Raw genomic sequence first — 20722 nt, forward strand, 5'->3', positions numbered from 1 at the left:
ACGGCCTGAGCGTATTTAGGGGTAATTATGGGATTTCAGTTTGACTAGCCTGGGAGGTGTCTCTAGACAGATGGTAAATAGCAGATGTTGGCTGGGGCCACAGTAGCAAGGATCTCAGTGTCACCTGAGCAATGGTGAGAGACCACAGGCTTTGAGGAGGGATGTGAGGTGACCTGGTCAAGTGAAGGGGTCAAGAATGAATCAGAAGAAGAAAGGGAAGTTGAAATCAAAGTATTAGCAAGGAGGATGATTTTGATTATAGAAGCTGCAGGATTGGGAAACGTAATGAAAGGAAAAGGAGTCGTGGAGTCCAAAATCCACATTAGGATGATTTCAGAGAAAAAGTGAGAAAGAAGAGTTGGAGGTTGCACGGAGCCGGTGAGGGATGAGATGGGGAGGGAGGCCGGAGGAGGGTTCAAGAAGGAGGGGACACATGTCTACCTATGGCTGACTCATGTTGATGTGTGGCAGAAACCATCACAATATTGTGAAGTAATTATCCTCCAATTAAAAATTAAATTAAAAAAAAAAAAGTTTGGGGTTGCAGCAGGACAGTGTACAGAAATGTCCAGCAGAAGGCTATGGGAAATATACGGGACTGGAACTTAGTTCAGATTAAAGATAACATCTTAGGAGTTGTCTGTGGACCAATGATAGTTGGAATCAACCCCTAAAATATTCTTAAATCTATCCATGTCTCCCTTGAGCTCCCCTGCTGCTGTGTCATTCAAGTACTATCATTTCTTACCTGCTCTATTGCTGCTTTCCCATAGTTAAAAGTAGGTCACCATTTTGTGGGGCAGGCCTTGCTTCAACCTGTGATGCAAAGCTTGTGTAATTTTGACGATGGTGTAGTTGTCTGTTTTACTTACCCCTGAAGATCTGGCAACTTCCGTGGGGCCTGGCACAGACTAGACACTCAACTTATTTTTTTCCAGGGTACTAAATGAATGTCACTATAGAAAAGTAGAAAAAAAGGAGTTGAAGAGAGAACTCTGGTGAATATTCCTAGAGCATAGAGGAAAGTACTGGGAAAAACAAATAGGAAGGCAAAGAACCAAGAGAAGGTGGGCCTTATAGCTAAGGATGAGTAGAGATTCCAGTGGGGGTGGTTTATTCTACAGGTGGTGGAGAGCAAGGGCAATAAGAAGAACTAGCACATACTGGATGCTTTTTCTATGTCATGACTGTCCTAAGACTTCACGTGGATGAACTAATCTTCACACTAACTCTGTGAGGTAGGTGTCCCTATTATTTCTATTTTATGAATGAGGATACCAGGCCCAGAGAGGTTATATACTCTGCTCAAAGACAACCCAATGGGGGAGCCATGAGTCAAACCAGGCCACCTGGCTTTCAGGCATGGAGTCTTCTCACCATGCAGTCATGCTGGCTCCATCTAGTTGAGGAGCAGAAAGCAGTGTGCAGCGGGCTAAGGGCTATGGCACAGAGGATGGAAAAGGAAAAAGAACACCCATCTTTCTGACCTTTGTCTGTGAAAGGAGCATAGCGTTGCCTGCCGTTCTAAGCTGTGGCATCTCCTATGTTAGGTCACCAAGTCTACAGAGATTGTATGTGAATGAGAGCCCCCCTGATGCAGTGCCAGCCATGAAAGCCTAGAGGATATGCTTTATCTTGGAAGAAGTAGTTTTGAGCACGTCTTCAGGATAATGTAGCAGCTGCTTTGACGTTGGCTTTTTTTTTTTTTTTAAACCACATTCCAGTATTATTACTGACTTAAAATAGTCCTTGAGAAAGAAGAGAAAAAATAATCTGGCTCTAAGGATAAAAAAACACTGTGGTATTTCAACTTACTTTCAGTTTTGCATATGTCTGTGAATCCTTCCTGCTTTCTCTTTTTCACAGGTGAGAGAGTAAGGTCTGGCCCAGCTGGATGGGAAAGCACCTGTGTTTGCCTTGCAGCTGTTTTGCAAAGCAAATGCACGGGTACAGGATCCACCAGCAACAGTGAGGTCAGGCCGACAGTCTGGGAAAAAAACGTGCACCTGAGTGGCATACTAGACTGGTGTCTGTCGTGTTGCAGGATGTTGCACCCTCTTAACACTCACACGTTAAGGTTCTGGCAGATTTATTGATTCCTTTCATTAACGATCTGGGAAGATATGAATAACAACTATTTTGTTCCTAATTGATGCACATCTGCTGTGCACATGACTAAAATCTGTTCCCAGAATTTTTCATTGCACAAGTTTGGGAATTTCATTTAAAATATACGTCTATATATTTATCTTTTTCTTTCTTAACATTTGTTATGGATGGTGACTTTGCCTAAGCCCAAATCCAACTATCATGCTCAGATTTCTACACAATAGGAAGATAACTTATCTTTTTTTTTTTTTTTTTTAAGACTTTCACTTGGAAAGTAGAAACCTGGCCTCTTGAGGACAATCCAGACCCTTCAGATATGTTGGCAATCCAATTAAAAAGTACAGAGAAATCTAATCTCTGTCTCAAACTTATTTATAGCTTTTTCTTAGTTAATTCTCTCTAAGTTTTGGCTTGTATGTTTTTTTAATAAACCCAGCCTGATATTTGACCACATAAAGCATTGAAATTGCTTCTTGCTTTGTCCAGCCTGACTTCACATCACTTAAAAAATACGTATGTTCTCTGTGGCCTGTCCTTGAGCAAGAAAGGAGATTACAGGTACAGATAAAGCCATTGTTTGAATAGTGCATTAGACGATTACTGTAAGAAACATTAAGAAAGATTATTGTATAAAGAAAGCTTATTTATAAGCAGAATTAATACTTGGGTACTTTGCAGAGAAAAATGAAACAAATATGACGGTGTCCAGGAGTGCCTTTCAGTTTTCACTCTGGAGGCCTGTGAAATGTGTACATTGTCTCGGAGACTGACTAGAATTTGCTCTTGAAGCCAGGTCACTGCTTTGGGGTTACCAGTGGACACTTGGGGCTGTACAGAGCACAAGGCTGTGATTTTCACCCACTGAACACAGGACTGTTCCCTCAGGCAGATTGCGAGGCCATTATTTTATAACCCATTGGCCAGAATTGCTGTGTCAGCCAACCTTTTCCTGTTGAGCATCCACGCGGTGCTCCTCGGTGCCATGAACCCAGAACTTCTAAAGGAATTGGGACACACCAAAGGGATACTAGCAAGCAGGCTGGAAGTGCGGTCATATTTTCGTTGGCTTTTTATGAATGTCTGTTTTCAGAAGTATAACCCCAGGGTGTCTGCTTCCAGCTGACACCTCACATGTGAGCAATGAGTTGTAACCATGATGATAACTAACAATGAACTGAGCACTTTCTTTGTGTTAGGAATTTCTCTAAATTACCTGCATTACCGTATTTAGTTTTCCCAAGCACCCTGTGCAGTAGCTAATGTTATTGCCACCATTTTTACTGAGGAGGAAACTGAAGCCTGGGGAGGTGACGTAATCTACCTAGGGTCACAGAGTTTGTGCACTGTGTTCTGCGTGTCCATCTCCAACATTCGTTCTAAGAAGGGACATGCCAGCACTGATACATGAGAGCAGGAAAACTGGTATCTGCAGACGGTGGTCATTGTGCAGGGTCGCATCGTCTCTGGATGGGCACTGTTCCCAAGCCTTTCTTTCAGGATGGTGGGGAATTGGAAAGGCTAAGATCTATCTATGCTTGTTTCTGTCAGAAGAAAGCATCCAGTGTCTGTTAGTGTTTTCTTTTAAGAGGCTGGGTCCTTGGCAACCCTGATGCAGGCCCATCTTCCCCAGCTCTGTGTTGTATTCCAGAGGGGCAAGGCATGGGTGTGCCTCCATAGGGAACCAGCCCGTGGGTCTAAGGCTGCAGCGCTGGGTCAGTGGTAAGGATCTTCTCCTGTCGCCCTTCCTTCTTCCTCCAGTCTTGGAGTCCCTCTTCCTCAGGTTGGGGAAACTGGTTCCACTTTGCTGTCAGGCCAGTCTGTGATATCCTGGCTTAGAAAGTTCCAGGGCCTATACTGCTTAAATAATAAGATTCTACTCTTATCTCTTGCCTGCCTCCTTCTGAAAGTATTCAACTCAGTTTACTGAAAGGTAAATGGTGAGCACTCAGGATTAAGTAATACTTCCAACCCACTTAAAGTTTCCTCATTGCCAACAAAGATACATAAGACCTAGGAATAACCATATTTTCCAAAGGCCATATACGTCATAGTTCACAAAAATGAAAAGTGAAAGTCACTCAGTCGTGTCCAACTCTTTGTGACCCCATGGACAATACAGTCCGTGGAATTCTCCAGGCCAGAATATTGGAGTGCATAGCCTTTCCCTTCTCCAGGGGATCTTCCCAACCCAAGGACTGAACCCAGGTCTCTCTCACTGCAGGTGGACTTTTTACCAGCTGAGCCACAAGGAAAGCCCACAAAAAAGAGTTCACAAAGCCTACCATTAAATGGCATCCAGTAAGTGGCAGCCACAAGTATTTGAATCCTCAGACAACAAAAACCCTTCTTTGTTGTTGTTTTAGTATTCAGTCATGTCCAATTCTTTGTGACCCCATGGAATGTAGCCTGCCAGGCTCCTCTGTCCATGGGATTTCCCAGGCGCAAGATGCTGGAGTGGGTTACCATTTCCTTCTCCAGGAGATCTTCCCAACCCAGGGCTCAAACCTGTGTCGCTTGTATTGGCAGACGGGTTTTTTACCACTGAGCCACCAGGGAAGCCCCGACCATTCTTAAGTTGTCATAAGTGTCTGATGAAAAGCAGTTGACTGAGGGAGAAGGAGAAGTGTAAGATATACACTTAAATTCAAGATATACACTTGAAGTTCAAGTGTGTACAAGTTCGAGATATACACTTGAACAGAATTCAGTGTAATGCATACGTATTCAATCCCTGGTTAAACAATTATCTATAGACTCTGATCTCCGAAGGCATTTCCTAACTAGAGTACAGAGATACATTGTCATGTTGGTTCAGGGGTAGCTATTCGCCATCAGGCTGTTCTTTCTGGGCTGTTTTGATTTCCTGAGCAGCTTTGTGTGAGAAATGCCAGGTGTCAAAAAAATCTGTTGTAGAGGAGAATCATAAACAAACCATTAGGAAAAAAACTTTATAATAGAGAATATCCCATTTTCCTGAACTCCCTCTGAACACTCTTCCTCAGTTGAAGGGTCCTGAGTATCAGACTTACCCATACTCAAGAGCCATGTTGCTGCCCGCCTCACGTCTCGATCATGTCTCCATTTTTTTTCCCCCATCTCCTTTTTCTGGCTACATCCAGCTTACTTTTAATTCCTTCTCTTTCCCACTGTTTGCTGAGTGGATAATTAAACAGTAAGTCCTGTTCTTTGTTGAGACCATACTTTTAAAAAAAGACTTCCTACAGGGAACTGATGGTAACTTTGAAAGACAAGCTTTGAAAAGGGGGCCCCTGAACTTTAGGAAGATGAAAGTTTTGAGAACGGAATTCAGGTAAAAGCCCATTCCAGCTGAGTCTTCACGCTCAGGAGGGTACAGGTTTTTAGAGACCATTGATTGTTGGTTTCTGTCCTCTAGTACTTAAGGTGCTGGAGTTGACCACCTGGGTTCAGATCCCAGCAGTGCCACTTAGGAGCTGTATGATACCGAGCAAATTACTTCCTGTGTGTGCCTCAATTTTTTTAATCTGTGAAACAGAGACAATAATAGCACCTGGCTTAAAGAGTTGTGAGGACTGAATCAAAATGAACCATTTAGCACCTGGACTCATGGGAAGTGTTCAATAAATGCTTAGTAAAACATTCATGGAGTGCTAAAGAAAGATGTACTTACTTTAGATTTGTGTAAAAATATCATCTTGGAACCATGGTGACAGTGGTTACTGCATTTGACCTAATAATAACCTCCAATGTTTTTACTTTGATTTTTCCTCTGTCAGCCACCCCCTTGTGGGGGAAGCAGGAGCTGCTTGTCTACGTATCTCTCTGATCCTGGGCAGATGAGAATTATAAGTCATTGGCCTGATGGGCCTCCTGGTTCTTTTTCTTACTCAGGTGCTGGAAAGCTTCAAGATCATGGACTATAGCCTTTTGCTGGGGATCCACATCTTGGACCATACCCTCAAAGAAAAAGAAGAGGAAATTTCCCAAAATGTGCCTGATGCTAAGCGGCCTGGGACGCAAAAGGTTCTCTACTCAACAGCAATGGAATCCATCCAGGGTCCAGGGAAATCGGGAGACGGAATCATCACAGAGAACCCAGACACGTAAGTGCAGCCGTCTGCCCACACACCCCTTGATCATGGCAGACGACGTCACTGGGTAATTAAATGCAATCATATTCCATTCATGGTGGCTCTTTAGGAATAGATTCCTACCTGGCACTAAAATGGATCAGGCCAGCCTAATTTCCTCTCATCCACAGATAACTGGATGAATGGCAGTTTTTTGAGTCATTATGCTTTCACCCACATGGTTTCTTTTTTCAAATGGCTCCATAATTTAACAATGGCTAAAAATGTTTTTATTCCTATTTACTACATATTCAAAACATCCTTCACAAACAGGAGGGATATACTTTGAATTTGAATAAGCATGCATTTAAGCAAATACTTGCTAGAAGTGATGTCTGCAATTCAGAACTTTTTATCTGTGTAAGAGGATTCTGTTGTCCTAGTCCTACATCCTGACAGATGTGATCACTTGGTTCAGCCAGATGTGCAGCATTAGGTTACATGTACAAAGTGCTTATTGACTAACATAAACAGTTACAACCAAAGAAAATTGTTGAATTGGTTGACTGTACCACGTGTGTGTACTAGCCGAGCAAAAAGACTGAAAGAAAGAAATCATTTTCCTTGACTATAACTGCCTATCTTGTAAGCTTCTTCAACGGTGACTAAACCACAGACATATTTTACTTTTATGAAGGAAATTCATACATACTAAAGTTTTTAATCCTTCCTATAAACCCATCTAATAAGTAATAACTTATGCAGATGAATAAATACAGAGGAAAGATGTTAACAGTAGTTATCTTTGCATCCTTGGAATGGATTCTTTATATATTTTTATATATATTTTTTCCTTTGTGCTCACCTATATTTTATTTTAAAATTTCACAGTAAACATATAAAAGTGTTGCATTTTTGATGGGCAGTATTTTGAAATACTTTAAAAATTCTTGCTCATGGTTTTAAAGTCAGAATAATTTTTTAATTGAATTCTTCCCATCCAACTCTTCAGAACTGGCAACTGTGGTATTATTCTCCTTCTTGGAAAGTACATCTTTCTTGATTCCCAGGAAGACTTTAGCTGAAGCCAAAAAAATAAATAAATAAAGATGAGAGTCCATGATTTTTAGAGACTAACCATTTTCATTTACAGTCTATTTATTAGAAATGATTTTTAACTTCCTGTTCACATAAAATGATTTTTCTTTTGCTCTGTTCACAGAATGGGAGGCATTCCAGCTAAAAGCCATAAGGGAGAAAAGCTACTCTTATTTATGGGCATTATTGACATTCTGCAGTCATATAGGTAAAAAATTGGAGGGAATAGTCTTTTATTATTTCAAAATAATTCAATGAAAGGTTCTGAGAATTCGCCAAATGGGGTTGATTTTACATTCTTTCTTTTATTTTTCTGTATGTTTATATTTAGATTAATGAAGAAGTTGGAACATTCCTGGAAAGCTCTTGTTTATGATGGGGTGAGTGATTTATCATGCTCCTTGTTAAACTGGATCATTTTTCTAATTTCTCAGAGACCTCAGTGTATGTCTAGGAAGCTGTGTCACTTGAGAGGAAACAACTATCTTTATAAACTCAGAATCTCAGGCTTAGCAGATCAGTTCAAATCTAAGAATAAAGACAACATAAATGTGAATGGCTTTTCAAATAGAGGCCATCCACGTGGGTGAACAGGTAGAGGCCAGGAAAACAAAATAATGTCTTATTTTGATGTGCAATCTAAAGGACCCAGTTAGGAGATGATGAGAAAAAGCTAAAGGCTTTTCATAGGCACTGGAAAGACCAGTAGGACAGTTGAAGTTCTCCCAAAACTAAGCTTCAGAGGGGGTTGAACCTGAATTTGATGGTGGTCAGCTGTAGGCTGGAATCCTGCATTTAAACCATGTTACTAACCATGTGACCCAGACACACTGCTTGCTTCTCATCTCTTAGTGTAGTTTCCCATTTATAGCAGGAAGCTAGTAATAGTACCTGTACCTCAGAATATTTCCCTGGTGGCAGAGTGGTAAAAAATTCACCTCCAAGCAGGAGATGCAGGTTCAGTCCCGGGGTTGGGAAGATCCTCTGGAGGAGGTACAGTATTCTTGCCTGGAAAATTCCACGGACACAGGAGCCTGGTGGACTACAGTCCATGGGGTCACAAAGTGTCTGACACAATTTAGTGCGCGCACTGCTATACTCCCTGCCTCATAGGCTGACTTGAGGGTTAAGTTAAATAATGCCCTTTGGTGTTCAACACAATGCATAACACATAATAAGGACATGGGAAGGGAAAACTTTTAAATTGTGTTGGATTTAAATATAACAAAGGTTAACTGATACAAGAATGTCTTTTGCACCCAGAAATGGCACGACTGAAGAAAACAATTATCAAAGAGCAGTCTGTCTACACACACACACACAACTTCCTATCTAGAAGTTAAATGTGAACTTCCTGCTGCTTGACAGAACATTTATGGCCTCAGCCTCACTCAGTTAATAACTCAGAGTGACACTTCCAAAGATTGTATTGGTCAAAGATTTGCTCACATATTTTTTTAAGATGTTAGCAGATGCTTTTCTTTGGAAAAAAAAGATAAATTATGGATGCTATTCTTCTCTGTTCCTGGAAAAGAACACTTCGCTGTCTCAGTTCTGAGGAAGACTGGTAATAACCTCTCAGCATGTCAGATCTGCATTTTGTCCACAGGCTAAGGAAATGACCTTTGTCAAAATGCACTTTTAAACAACAGGTTCACAAGTTTGTTTCTGAGAATCAAATTTAGGCTTCTTATTCAAATCAAAGATTCTTTTTTAAGGAAAGGCCAAGATGGAAGGTTAGTTTTTTTCCTTCTAGCTGAGAAAAGTACCAACTACATAATGCCTTGAACATGGAAGGGAGAGAGAGTAAACACTTTGATTCTCCTCCTGTTTATTGACAGTTTCAATTCCCTGTTACCAAATGAGACTTCTGCTCCAAATGGTCTAGTCTCTATTGGTCAGATACTTCTAAGGAGCCCCTACCTTTGTTGAAATAAAATATGTCTTCTGTTTTTCAGTGTCCTTTTTTTTTTTTTTTAAGAAAATCTCTGTGCTGACTATATATTTATGTAATTATAAGCAATAGTTAAGACTTTTTTTTTTTTCTATTTACAATTGTGCCTCTCCTTTAAACAACGCTTCCTCATACCAAAAAGAGCCACAGTTTAACCTCTCTTAGAAGGCAAGGGCTGACTCAGTCATCTTACATCTTACGTATTTCTAAATGACTGCACTTGTGAATCCATGTCCACTTCCAGCAGAAACTGACAGAACACTTCGGGGAGTGCATGTCAGACCAGTGGGAAGTTTTCCATCACATCTGCAGGATCACTGATAGTCTAGAGAACATTATCACTTGGCAGAGGATTCCTCCATGCTGTGTCCTTCATAAAACACTGATTACAGAATTCTCTTATGCTTCATGTAACACCCAATTTCACAGATGAAAAGACTGAGGCACTGAGATACTGTCTTTACCCAGGATCACAGAGCTCTTTAAAATTAGAGCTAACACGAGAACTGGGTCTCTGGATTCTGGTCCAATGTGTATTTCTTCTTCCAAACCCACTGCAGACGATATTATCTAAATATAAATTTTTAGAAGTTTCTCTGTTGGAATCCATGAACCTCAAATCAAAATGGAACACTAAATAAGCAAATTTACTATTTTTAGGAATGTCTATCTCAGATAGCAAATAAGTGACTGCTGAATAAATATATGGAATTAGCTCCTTCATCTGTCTTCTTTCCTGGACTTGTGATAAAATGCCCCCTCAGTCCTAACGACTCCTACCAAGCATGAGAGAATTGAGCTAATGATTTAATTCAATTCAGCTGTATCTAATTAGTAGCTTATTGAACATAACAGGGATCGTCAGTCAGCCTTATCTCCTAGGAATCGTCATGGTGTTTACATACCTTATTACTGGAAAGTGAAACCAGCAAACTTTTTTTTTTACTCTCTATCTCAACCTTACATTGGGGTTGTTTTGCTTGTTTATGTCCCAGTTTTGTTCTGACTGAAAGTGATTATGTCTTTGTTCCAGATGACACTTGAGGCACTGGTTGCCTTATATGTTAAAAAATGGAATTTAAAAGCCCCTCGTGGTGGACAGTGGATCAAGGATTAGCTGTTTGGGTTTATAAAGCAAAGTCTTTGCTATCTCAGCCCTGCCCCTCTTCATTATCTGTTTCGCCATGAGTATCTGGAATCTTTACTCAGATTGATCCTTGTGCTTTTTGCCCCAGCTCGGCTCCTGTGCACACGCCCACAGGCATCACTCATGTCTGGCTCCTAACATCCACACCTTCTGGTTAAGGACATTGGCTAACAGAAAGCTGGTTGCATAGAGCTTTCTACTGACTCGAAACAAACTGTGTGAGAGGTAAACCTGTGGTACCTGATTTATCTTTTCAGGACACTGTTTCGGTTCATAGACCCAGCTTTTATGCAGACAGATTTCTAAAGTTTATGAATTCCAGAGTTTTCAAGAAAATTCAAGGTAAGATTTTTATGAATTTCTTTTTTTTTTTACCCTCAGCACTTAATGACTGGCTTCACTTTGTAAGATTTTTATTGAAAGCGTTTGAACTATTTATCTCCCCAAAGCAGTAATCAGTAATTGTAGTTAAATATCTTCAGTTTAGTTCAGTTCAGTCGCTGAGTCATGTCCGACTCTTTGCAACCCCATGAATTGCAGCACGCCAGGCCTCCCTGTCCATCACCAACTCCCGGAGTTCACCCAGACTCACGTCCATCGAGTCAGTGATGCCATCCAGCCATCTCATCCTCTGTCGTCCCCTTCTCCTCCTGCCCCCAATCCCTCCCAGCATCAGAGTCTTTTCCAATGAGTCAAGTCTTCGCATGAGGTGGCCAAAGTACTGGAGTTTCAGCTTTAGCATCATTCCTTCCAAAGAAATCCCAGGGCTGATCTCCTTCAGAATGGACTGGTTGGATCTCCTTGCAGTCCAAGGGACTCTCAAGAGTCTTCTCCAACATCACAGTTCAAAAGCATCTGCCAGGTGCTTATTGATGCCATAATCATTAGAGTCCAATTTTGTGCTGGAAAAAATATTAAACCATATAATATATTGGCTAAATACATTATGATATAATTAAATAATGGGATAATATGAAACAAAAATGATGTATTAAAGCACATTTTGTCCTTATAGCTTCATTTACATGTATATAGTTATTGGCCTGCATACCTAAATGGACAACAAAATTCTAGTGGGGTATATAAAAATGTAGTTAGTCTCATGGAATATTCTCCAAAATAGACCATATGTGAGTCCTCAAAATATATTTCAATAGATTTTAAAAGATTGAAGTCATGAAAAGTATCTTTTCTGATCACAACAGAATAAATAAAGAGCAAAAACTAGAAAATTCACAAATATGTGAGAATTAACACATGCTCACATATTCAGAAACGTGTGAAAATTAAACAAACAACTACCAATGGATCAAAGAGAAAAGCACAGAAAAATTAGAAAAAACTTAAAGATAAATGGAAATGAAAATACACATTCCAAAAAATTATCAGTTCATTTGCTCAATCATGTCTGACTCTGTGCAACCCCATAGACTGCAGCACGCCAGCCTTCCCTGTCCATCACCAACTCCTGGAGCTTACTCAAACTCACGTCCATTGAGTCGGTGATGCCATCCAACCATCTCATCCTCTGTCGTCCCCTTCTCCTCCTGCCCTCAATCTTTCCCAGCATCAGGGTCTTTTCCAGTGATTCAGTTCTTCGAATCAGGTGGCCAAGGTTTTGGAGTTTCAGCATCAGCATCAGTTCTTCCAATGAATATTCAGGACTGATTTCCTTTAGGATGGACTGGCTGGATCTCCTTGCAGTCCAAGGGACTCTCAAGAGTCTTCTCCAACACCACAGTTCAAAAGCATCAATTCTTTAGTCCTCAGCTTTCTTTATAGTCCAATTCTCACATCCACACATGACTACTGGAAAAACCATAGCTTTGACCAGACAAACCTTTGTTGGCAAAGTAATGTCTCTGCTGTTTAATATGGTGTCTAGGTTTGTCATGGCTTTTCTTAAGGAGTGTCTTTTAATTTCATGGCTGCAATCACCATCTGCAGGGAGTTTGGAGCCCAAGAAAATCAACTCTGTGCTGTTTCCATTATTTCCCCATCTATTTTCCATGAAGTGATGGGACTGGATGCCATGATCTTAGTTTTTTTGAATGTTGAGTTTTAAACCAGCTTTTGCACTTTCCAAAAACTTACAGGATGCTGCAAAGTCAGTGCTGGGAGGGAAATATATAGCTATAAATGCCTACATTCAAAAAGAAGAAAGATCACAAATCAGTACCCTAACTTTAAACCATAAGGAATTAAAAAAGGAAGATCAGACTAAACCCAAAGTTAACAATGGTTATTCTGACCCATGAAGTTGTGTGTTATTTTCTTTTTCTTTACATCAATATTTATTAAATTTTATACAACAGGTGTGTATAATTTATGTAGAAATGTTTTTAACTATATTAAAAGAAAAAAAAATATTGTTCCTTATGTTATCATTTAGGTATTTTGTGGTCCAATTTAGTAACGATTTAAAGTGAAAGTCACTCAGTCGTGTCTGACTGTTTGCGACTCCATGGACTATACAGTGCATGGAATTCTCCAGACCAGAATACTGGAGTGGGTAGCCATTCCACTCCTTCTCCAGGAGATCTTCCCAACCCAAGGATTGAATCCAGGTCTCCCTCATTGCAGGCGGAATCTTTACCAGCTGAGCTACCAGGGAAGCCCCATAACAATTTAGCCATACACAAAAAGCTGAAAAAGTGGAAAATTCATATTTTTTATTTATATAAGACAGATTTTTAAAATAATATTTGTTGGAGTTCTTTGTTAATGAAAGTGAAGCACTTTCTTTTTTAAGCTTTTTCCCCCTAATGTTACATATAGCATTCACATAATGCTACATATAACATTATGTAAGTTTAAGGTGTAATGATGTGATGATGTTACATATAACATTTACATGTTACATATAGCATTTTCCCATAATATTACATATAGCATTATGTAAATTTAAGGTATAAAATGTGATGATATGATACATATATATATTGCCAAATGATTATCACAGTTATGTTACTTTGTACCTTCACCATCCTATATAATTACCAATTGTGATTGTGTATGTGTATCATGAGAATATTTAAGACCTACCCTCCTAGCATCTTTCCAGTGGATAAGACAGAATTATTAACTGTAGTCACCTTGCTGTATTTTAGATTTCTAAGACTTATTCATCTTATGAAATGCAAGTTGGTGCTCTTTGACCAATATATCCCCATTTCACCCACCTGTCAGCCCCAAGTAACAATTCTTCTACTCTCTGTGTCTATGAATTCAGCTTCTTTAGCACATGTAAATGAGATCATACAGTATTTGTCTTTCTCTTTCTGGCTTATTTCACTTAACATAATGCTGTCATGGTCCATCTATATTGTCACAAGTGACACAATTTCCTAATTTTTAACAGCTGAATAATATTCATATATGTGTCAGTTTTTTTATCCATTCATCTGTCAGTGGACATTTGGGTTGTTTCCATGTCTTGGCTATTGGAAATAATGCCTCACATACAGAGGAAATGCAGATCTCTCTTTGAGATGGTGATTTCATTTCCTTCAGATACATACCCAGAAGTGGGGAATGCTAGATCATATGATAGTTCTATTTTTAACTTTTTGAGGTGTCTCTATACTGTTTTCATAGTGACTGATCAATTTATGTTACCATCAACAGTGTACCGGGGTTCCCTTTTCTCCATATCCTGGCAATGCTTGTTATTTGTTGTATTTTTGATAATAGCCATTCTGACAGGTATTAGGTGATTATGGTTTTGATTTGCATTTCCATAATGATTGGTAATGTTACATATCTTTTCATGCACCTGTTGGCCATCGGTATGTCTTCTTTGAAGAATGTCTATTCAGGACATTTTTTTTTTTTTTGCCCATTTTTAAATCAGATTATTTGATTTTTTGCTATTGGATTGTATGAATAGTTTATATATTGTGAATATTAACCCCTTATTTGGAACATGGTTTGCAAATATTTTCTCCCATTCTGTAGGCTGCCTCTTCATTTTATTGACTGTTTCTTTTGTTTTATAGATGCTTTTTAATTTAAGGTAGTCCCACTTGTTTATTTTGCTTTTGTTGCTCATGCTTTTTTGTGTGATATCCAAAAAGTTATTCCCAAGACCATTGTCAAGGAACTTTCCCCTATGTTTTCTTATGCTATTGTTAGTTTCAGATTTTATATTTAAGTCTTTAACCTGACCCGTGCCAATGTAAAAACATTAGAAAATGGAAAAGAATGCCAAGAAAACTGTGAAAATTATTTAATATCCCACTACCTAGAGATATCCACAGCAAATATTTTTTCCTCCAGTTTTATTGAGCTGTAGTCAACATATAACACTGTTTAAGATGTGCAGCATGATTTGACTTTCAAGAGTCTTCTCCAACACCACAGTTCAAATGCATCAATTCTTTGGTGCTCAGCTTTCTTCACAGTCCAACTCTCACATCCATACATGACCACTGGAAAAACCATAACCTTGACTAGATGGACCTTGGTTGGCAAAGTAATGTCTCTGCTTTTGAATATGCTATCTAGGTTGGTCATAACTTTCCTTCCAAGGAGTAAGCGTCTTTTAATTTCATGGCTGCAGTCACCATCTGCAGTGATTTTGGAGCCCCCAAAAATAAAGTCTGACACTATTTCCACTGTTTACCCATCTATTTCCCATGAAGTGATGGGACCAGATGCCATGATCTTCGTTTTCTGAATGTTGAGCTTTAAGCCAACTTTTTCACTCTCCTCTTTCACTTTCATCAAGAGGCTTTTTAGTTCCTCTTCACTTTCTGCCATAAGGGTGGTGTCATCTGCATATCTAAGGTTATTGATATTTCTCCCAGCAATCTTGATTCCAGCTTGTGCTTCTTCCAGTCCAGTGTTTCTCATGATGTACTCTGCATATAAGTTAAATAAGCAGGGTGACAGTACACAGCCTTGATGTACTTCTTTTCCTATTTGGAACCAGTCTGTTGTTCCATGTCCAGTTCTAACTGTTGCTTCCTGACCTGCATATAGGTTTCTCAAGAGGCAGGTCAGGTAGTCTGGTATGCCCATCTCTTTCAGACTTTTCCACAGTTTATTGTGATCCACACAGTCAAAGGACTTGGCATAGTCAGTAAAGCAGAAATAGATGTTTTTCTGGAACTCTCTTCTTTTTCCATGATCCAGCGGATGTTGGCAATTTGAACTCTGGTTCCTCTGCTATGGTAGTTAATGGAGAACCCCAAGACAGTTTGTGCCAAGGGGGACCTTCCTGGCTTGATGCTGCCCGTACCCCCATCCCTGTGGGTGAGCCCCTGCCAGCCCTTGCCACCACAGGAGACCCTCCAACACTGGCAGGTAGTTTTGGTTCAGTCGTCTGTGGGGTCACTGCTCCTTCCCTCTGAGTCTTGGTGCACAGAAGATTTTGACTGTGTCTCCAAGACTGTAGTCTCTGTTTCCCCCAGTGCTGTGGAAGTCCTGTAATCAAGTTCTTCTGGCCTTCAAGGACAGATTCCCTGGGGATTCCAAGTCCCTTTGTCAGATCCCTAGGCTGGGAAGCCTGACATGGGGTTCTGAACTTTCAGAACAGTGGGAACACTTCTTTGGTATTATTGTTCTCCATTTTGTGGTTTACCCACCTAGCAGGTATAGGATGTTACTTTATCATGATTGCACCCCTCCTACAGTCTCTCTATGGTTTCTTCTTTTTCTTTGGATGTGGAGTCTTTTTTTGGTGGGTTCCAGCATCCTCCTGTCAACGGTTGTTCAACATCTAGTTGCAATTTTGGTGTTCTGGCAGGAGGAGATGAGCGTACATCCTTTTGCTCCACCATCTTGAACTGGAAGGTTGCCCACTTTTCAGTTGGGTTGTTTGTTTTCCTGGTATTGACTTGCATGAGCTACTTGTGTATTTTTGGAAATTAAGCCTTTGTTGTTTCACTTGCTAATATTTTCTCCCATTCTGAGGATTGTCTTTTCACTTTGCTTATAGTTTCCTTTGCAGTGAAAACGCTTTTAAGTTTAATTAGGTCCACTTGTTTATTTTGTTTTACTACCATTACTCTAGGAAGTGGGGCCGTAGAGGATCTTGCTGTGATTTGTGTCAGAGTGTTCTACCTATGTTTTCCTCTAAGAGCTTTAAAGTTTCTGGTCTTACATTTAGATCTTTAATCCATTTTGAGTTTCTCTTTGTATATGGGGTTAGGAAGTGTTCTAATTTCATTCTTTTACACTCAGCTGTCCAGTTTTCCCAGCACCACTGATTGAAGAGACTGTCTTTGCCTCATTGTCTATTCTTACCTCCTTTGTCAAAGATAACGTGCCCGTAGGTGCATGGGTTTATCTCTAGGCTTTCCATGTAGTTCCATTAGTCTATATTTCTGTTTTTGTGGCAGTACCATACTGTCTTGATGACTGTAGCTTTGTAGTATAGTATGAAATCAGAATGGTTGAGTCCTCCAGCTCCGTTCTTCCTTCTCAAGTTTGCTGTGGATATTCAGGGTCTTTTATGTTTCCATACAAATTGTGAAATTTTCCGCTAGTTCTGTGAAAAATGCCATTGGTAATTTGATAGGGATCACACTGAATCTGTAGATTGTGTTTTGTAGTATATTCATTTTCACAATATTGCTTCTTCCAACCCAGGAGCATGGAATATCTCTCTATTTATGTCATCTTAGATTTCTTTCATCAGTGTCTTATAGTTTTCTGTATACAGTTCTTTTGTTTCCTTAGTTGGGTCTGTTCCTAGGTATTTTATTCTTTTTCCCTAGAAGTTTTGACTGCCTTCATCTAATTTCCCCTCCTCCCAACCTCACCCCTAGTCTCTGATAGCTACAGATCTGATCTCTTTTTCTACAAGTTTGTTTGTTTTTGAAGTATAATTGATCTATGAAACTATGTTAGTTCCTGTTATGCAGCATAGAGATTTGATATTTTTATACATTTCAAACTGATCATCACAATAAGTCTCCTTATAATATGTCACAATGCAAAGATATCACATAATAATTGACTGTTCCCCACACTGTACATTTCATAACTGTGGCTCATTTATTTTGCAACCAGAAGTTTATACCTCTTAATCTTTCTCACCTATTTGCCCCACCACTACCACTACCTGAAATATCTGTATTTATCTTTCTTTGTCTGACTGATTTCACTTAGCATAATACCCTCTCAATCTATCCATGAGGTCACAAATGGCAAGATTTCATTCTTTATTATGGATGAGCAATATTCCTGTGTGTGAGAGAGAGAGAGATCGATCTTTATCCACTCATGTATTGATGGGTGGGCACATAGGTTGCTTCCATATTTTGACTGATGTAAATAATGCTACAATGAATATAAAGGTGCATATATCCTTTCTAATTAGTGCTTTGTTTTCTTTGGATGAATATCCAGCAGTGGAATTGTTGGATATGGTAGTTCTGTTTTTAACTTTTTGAGGAATCCCCATACTGTTTTCCATAGTGGCTGATCATTTTACCTTCCCACCAACAGTACCCAAGGCTTCCCTTTATTCCATATCTTCACCAACACTTGTTACTTGTTGTCTTTCTGATAATAGCCATTTTGGTTGGCAGCTATATGTCATCTTTGGGAAAATGTCTGTTCAGATCCTCCACACTAATATTTTGCCATTCTTCCTACCCATCTTTATTTCTGTACTTTGTGTATTTATACAAAGGTAGTGGCACAGTGGTGTACAGTTTTATGTCTGTGTCCTCTGTTTTTTACATGAGTAGTTTCCCATATCCTTGTATATTGAACAAAGAAGCTGTTTAAAATTATGATACAACATTAAAATTATATGGGTATGCCGTGATCTGTTTAATAATTCTGTCATTATTGGGCATTTACATTATTTCTCCCTTTTCTAATTAGTATTTTTATGAGCATCATTTTAGATAAATATTGTTTCCAAGCTTATGATTATTTCTTTAGGATAGATTCCAAGAGAAGTACCGAGTGTTTAAAATGCACATTATTGCACAGAATGATTATGCCATTCTAGACTTCCACAAGTGCCTATATTCTTCTAGCCTTTAGCCAGAATTATTTTTTTTTAATTATGCTACTCTGATAAGGAAAAAATGTTATCTGATTGTTTTATTTTGCCTGTCTTAAGTACTGGTAAAGTTCAACCATTATTCATGTTTATTAGCCATTTTAGTTCCTTTGAGAATTGAGCTTCGAAATATTTGTTCATTTATATTAGTGTTTACTATTTATCCAAGCGATTTGTGTGAACTCTACATACTAAATATATCAGTCCCTTTTTCTAAACGTTATTTCATTCTAAGAAAAACTTTTATTTCACATTTGACTATCTCAGTGGTATCTTAAAATTGGTCTAAAATCGAGACCACTACAAATTAAATTCTCTGATTGTCTTTTCTGCCTAAGATAGAGCATAACATAGTATTTATTCAGCCTGAAATCCTGTCTGAACACCAGCTTATGGTTCAGATTTTCTTCCTCTCTTCACCCTTTGCTGTGGTTAAAAACATGCATTTCTTTGTGGCCCCTGGTAGATTTATGGAGGAGATAGTCCTTGGGACCCCAGCTTCAGTGAGTCTCCTCCATGAGATTCCCCATCTTCAGAGCTTTTGCTTTCTTAACAGTGTATAAATTCATGGTACAGTCAGTGGCATCCTCAATTCCATGACATATGGTGTGAGTTGTGAATCTTTCTAATTTGTATAGTTTACAAATTATTTGTATAGTTTACAAATATATTACGGGTCTTTTACTCCTCAGGTGGCCAGATCTATTTTTTTCTCATTTTTCTCTACATTTTATAACATCTCTATTCAGATATAATTCACATACTGGGAGATTCACCTTTCCAAAGTATGTGATTTGGTGATTCTTAATATATTCACAAAGTTGTGAAAATATTACCACTATCTAATTTTAGAACATTTTCATTACTTCTAAAAGAAACTTACATACCCATTAGCAGTTACTTTTCATTCCTTCCTTTTCCTAGCCCCTGGCAACTACTCATTTATTTTCTCTCTCTGGATTTGCATATTATGGATATGTCATATGGATGGAAGTAACCAATATGTGGCCTTTTGTGTTTGGTCTTTTCACTTAACATGATGTTTTCAAAATTTAGTCATCTTATAGTACTTTACTTTTTTATTGCTGAATAATATTCCATTGTATGGAAAAAATACATTTTGTTTATTGATTCACTGGTTGATGGATAATTGTGTTGTTTACATTTTTGGCTATTATGCTGCTATGAAAATTCATACACAAGATTTCTGTGGACATAAGTTTTCATTTCTCTTGGTATATACCTAGGAGTGGAATTGGTAGGTCAGATGGTAATTCTGTTTAACATTTTGAGGGACTGCCAAACTCTTCTAAAGCAGCTACACAATTTTGCAGTCTCACTAGCAATGTATGAGAGATCCAGTTTTCCGCATCCTCACCGATGTTTGTTACTGTCTTTTTAATTTTAGACATCCTAGTGAGTATAAAGTAGTATCTCAATGTGGTTTAGATTTGTATTTTTCTAATGACTGATGATATTCAACATCTTTTTTTGTGCTTATTGAGTATTTATATCTTCCTTGGAGAAATTTCTATTCAAATACTTTGCCTATTTTTAGTTATTTGTCTTTTTATTGTTAAGTTATAGAGAGTTCTTTATATATTCTTGACAGGAGTTTCTGTTAACAGATATATTATTTACAGATGTTGATTTAATTTATACTAGATGGTGTGAGGTAGGGTCCTGCTTCATTCTTTTGCATATGGATATCCAGTTGTCCTAGCATCATTTTTTGAATGGCCTGTTCTTTCCCCCATTGGATTATCTTGGTTTCCTTGTTGAAAATCAGTTGTCCACAAATTAGGACTAATTTCTGGATTGCCCTCAGGGTGCTCAAGAACCTGCCACACATCCCGAGTCCACACGTCACTGAAGGCCACCACAATTTACTCAGTTATCCAGACCAGACATGTTGGCATCAAGCTTTGTAAAGGCTTAACCACTGACTTGCAGTCACTCACCAATACCTAGTTGTACCTAGAAATAGCAAGTGTCCATTGCTTCTTCCACGATGCCTTTCCTGTTTTAACTGTGTTTCTTGTGATTTGGATTTGTTTTGTTTGTTTTTGCATAAAGTTGTGGCCCTCACATTGCTTTCTTAGCTCCAGTCATAGCCACCTTGTACTACTTTACTTTGTACTGCTGAATAATATTCCATTGTATGGATATAACCCACCCAATCCAGTGTCACCCCACCCCAGCCTCAGGGATCAATTTAATCGCCTCTTGCTGATTTCCATGCTTAAAAAGAAAACCCTCTCATGTTTCAGAAGTTTTTTTCTTGCTAAGAACTTCAATGTATTACCTAGTATGCAAAATCCTTAACTCTGCCTCTGAGTCCC

General features: G+C 38.9%; 1 protein-coding gene across 10 annotated transcripts in view; it reads left to right on the top strand.

The window, feature by feature from the left end:
• The window catches only part of PIP5K1B (phosphatidylinositol-4-phosphate 5-kinase type 1 beta), a 345687-nt gene that overhangs the window by 229682 nt on the left and 95283 nt on the right, over positions 1-20722 (top strand). For all 10 annotated transcript variants that reach the window (XM_086415454.1, XM_086415457.1, XM_086415456.1 and 7 more), the window contains 4 exons: positions 5980-6191; positions 7381-7464; positions 7588-7636; positions 10615-10699. In XM_086415454.1, coding sequence (XP_086271580.1) covers positions 5980-6191; positions 7381-7464; positions 7588-7636; positions 10615-10699 — 430 coding nt within the window. The remainder of the gene's footprint in view (positions 1-5979; positions 6192-7380; positions 7465-7587; positions 7637-10614; positions 10700-20722) is intronic.

This window comes from Bos grunniens, chromosome 8, assembly GCF_055505025.1.
Source record: "Bos grunniens cultivar Pamir isolate PY7600 chromosome 8, Bosgru_T2T1.0, whole genome shotgun sequence".
NCBI classification, from domain to species: domain Eukaryota; kingdom Metazoa; phylum Chordata; class Mammalia; order Artiodactyla; family Bovidae; genus Bos; species Bos grunniens.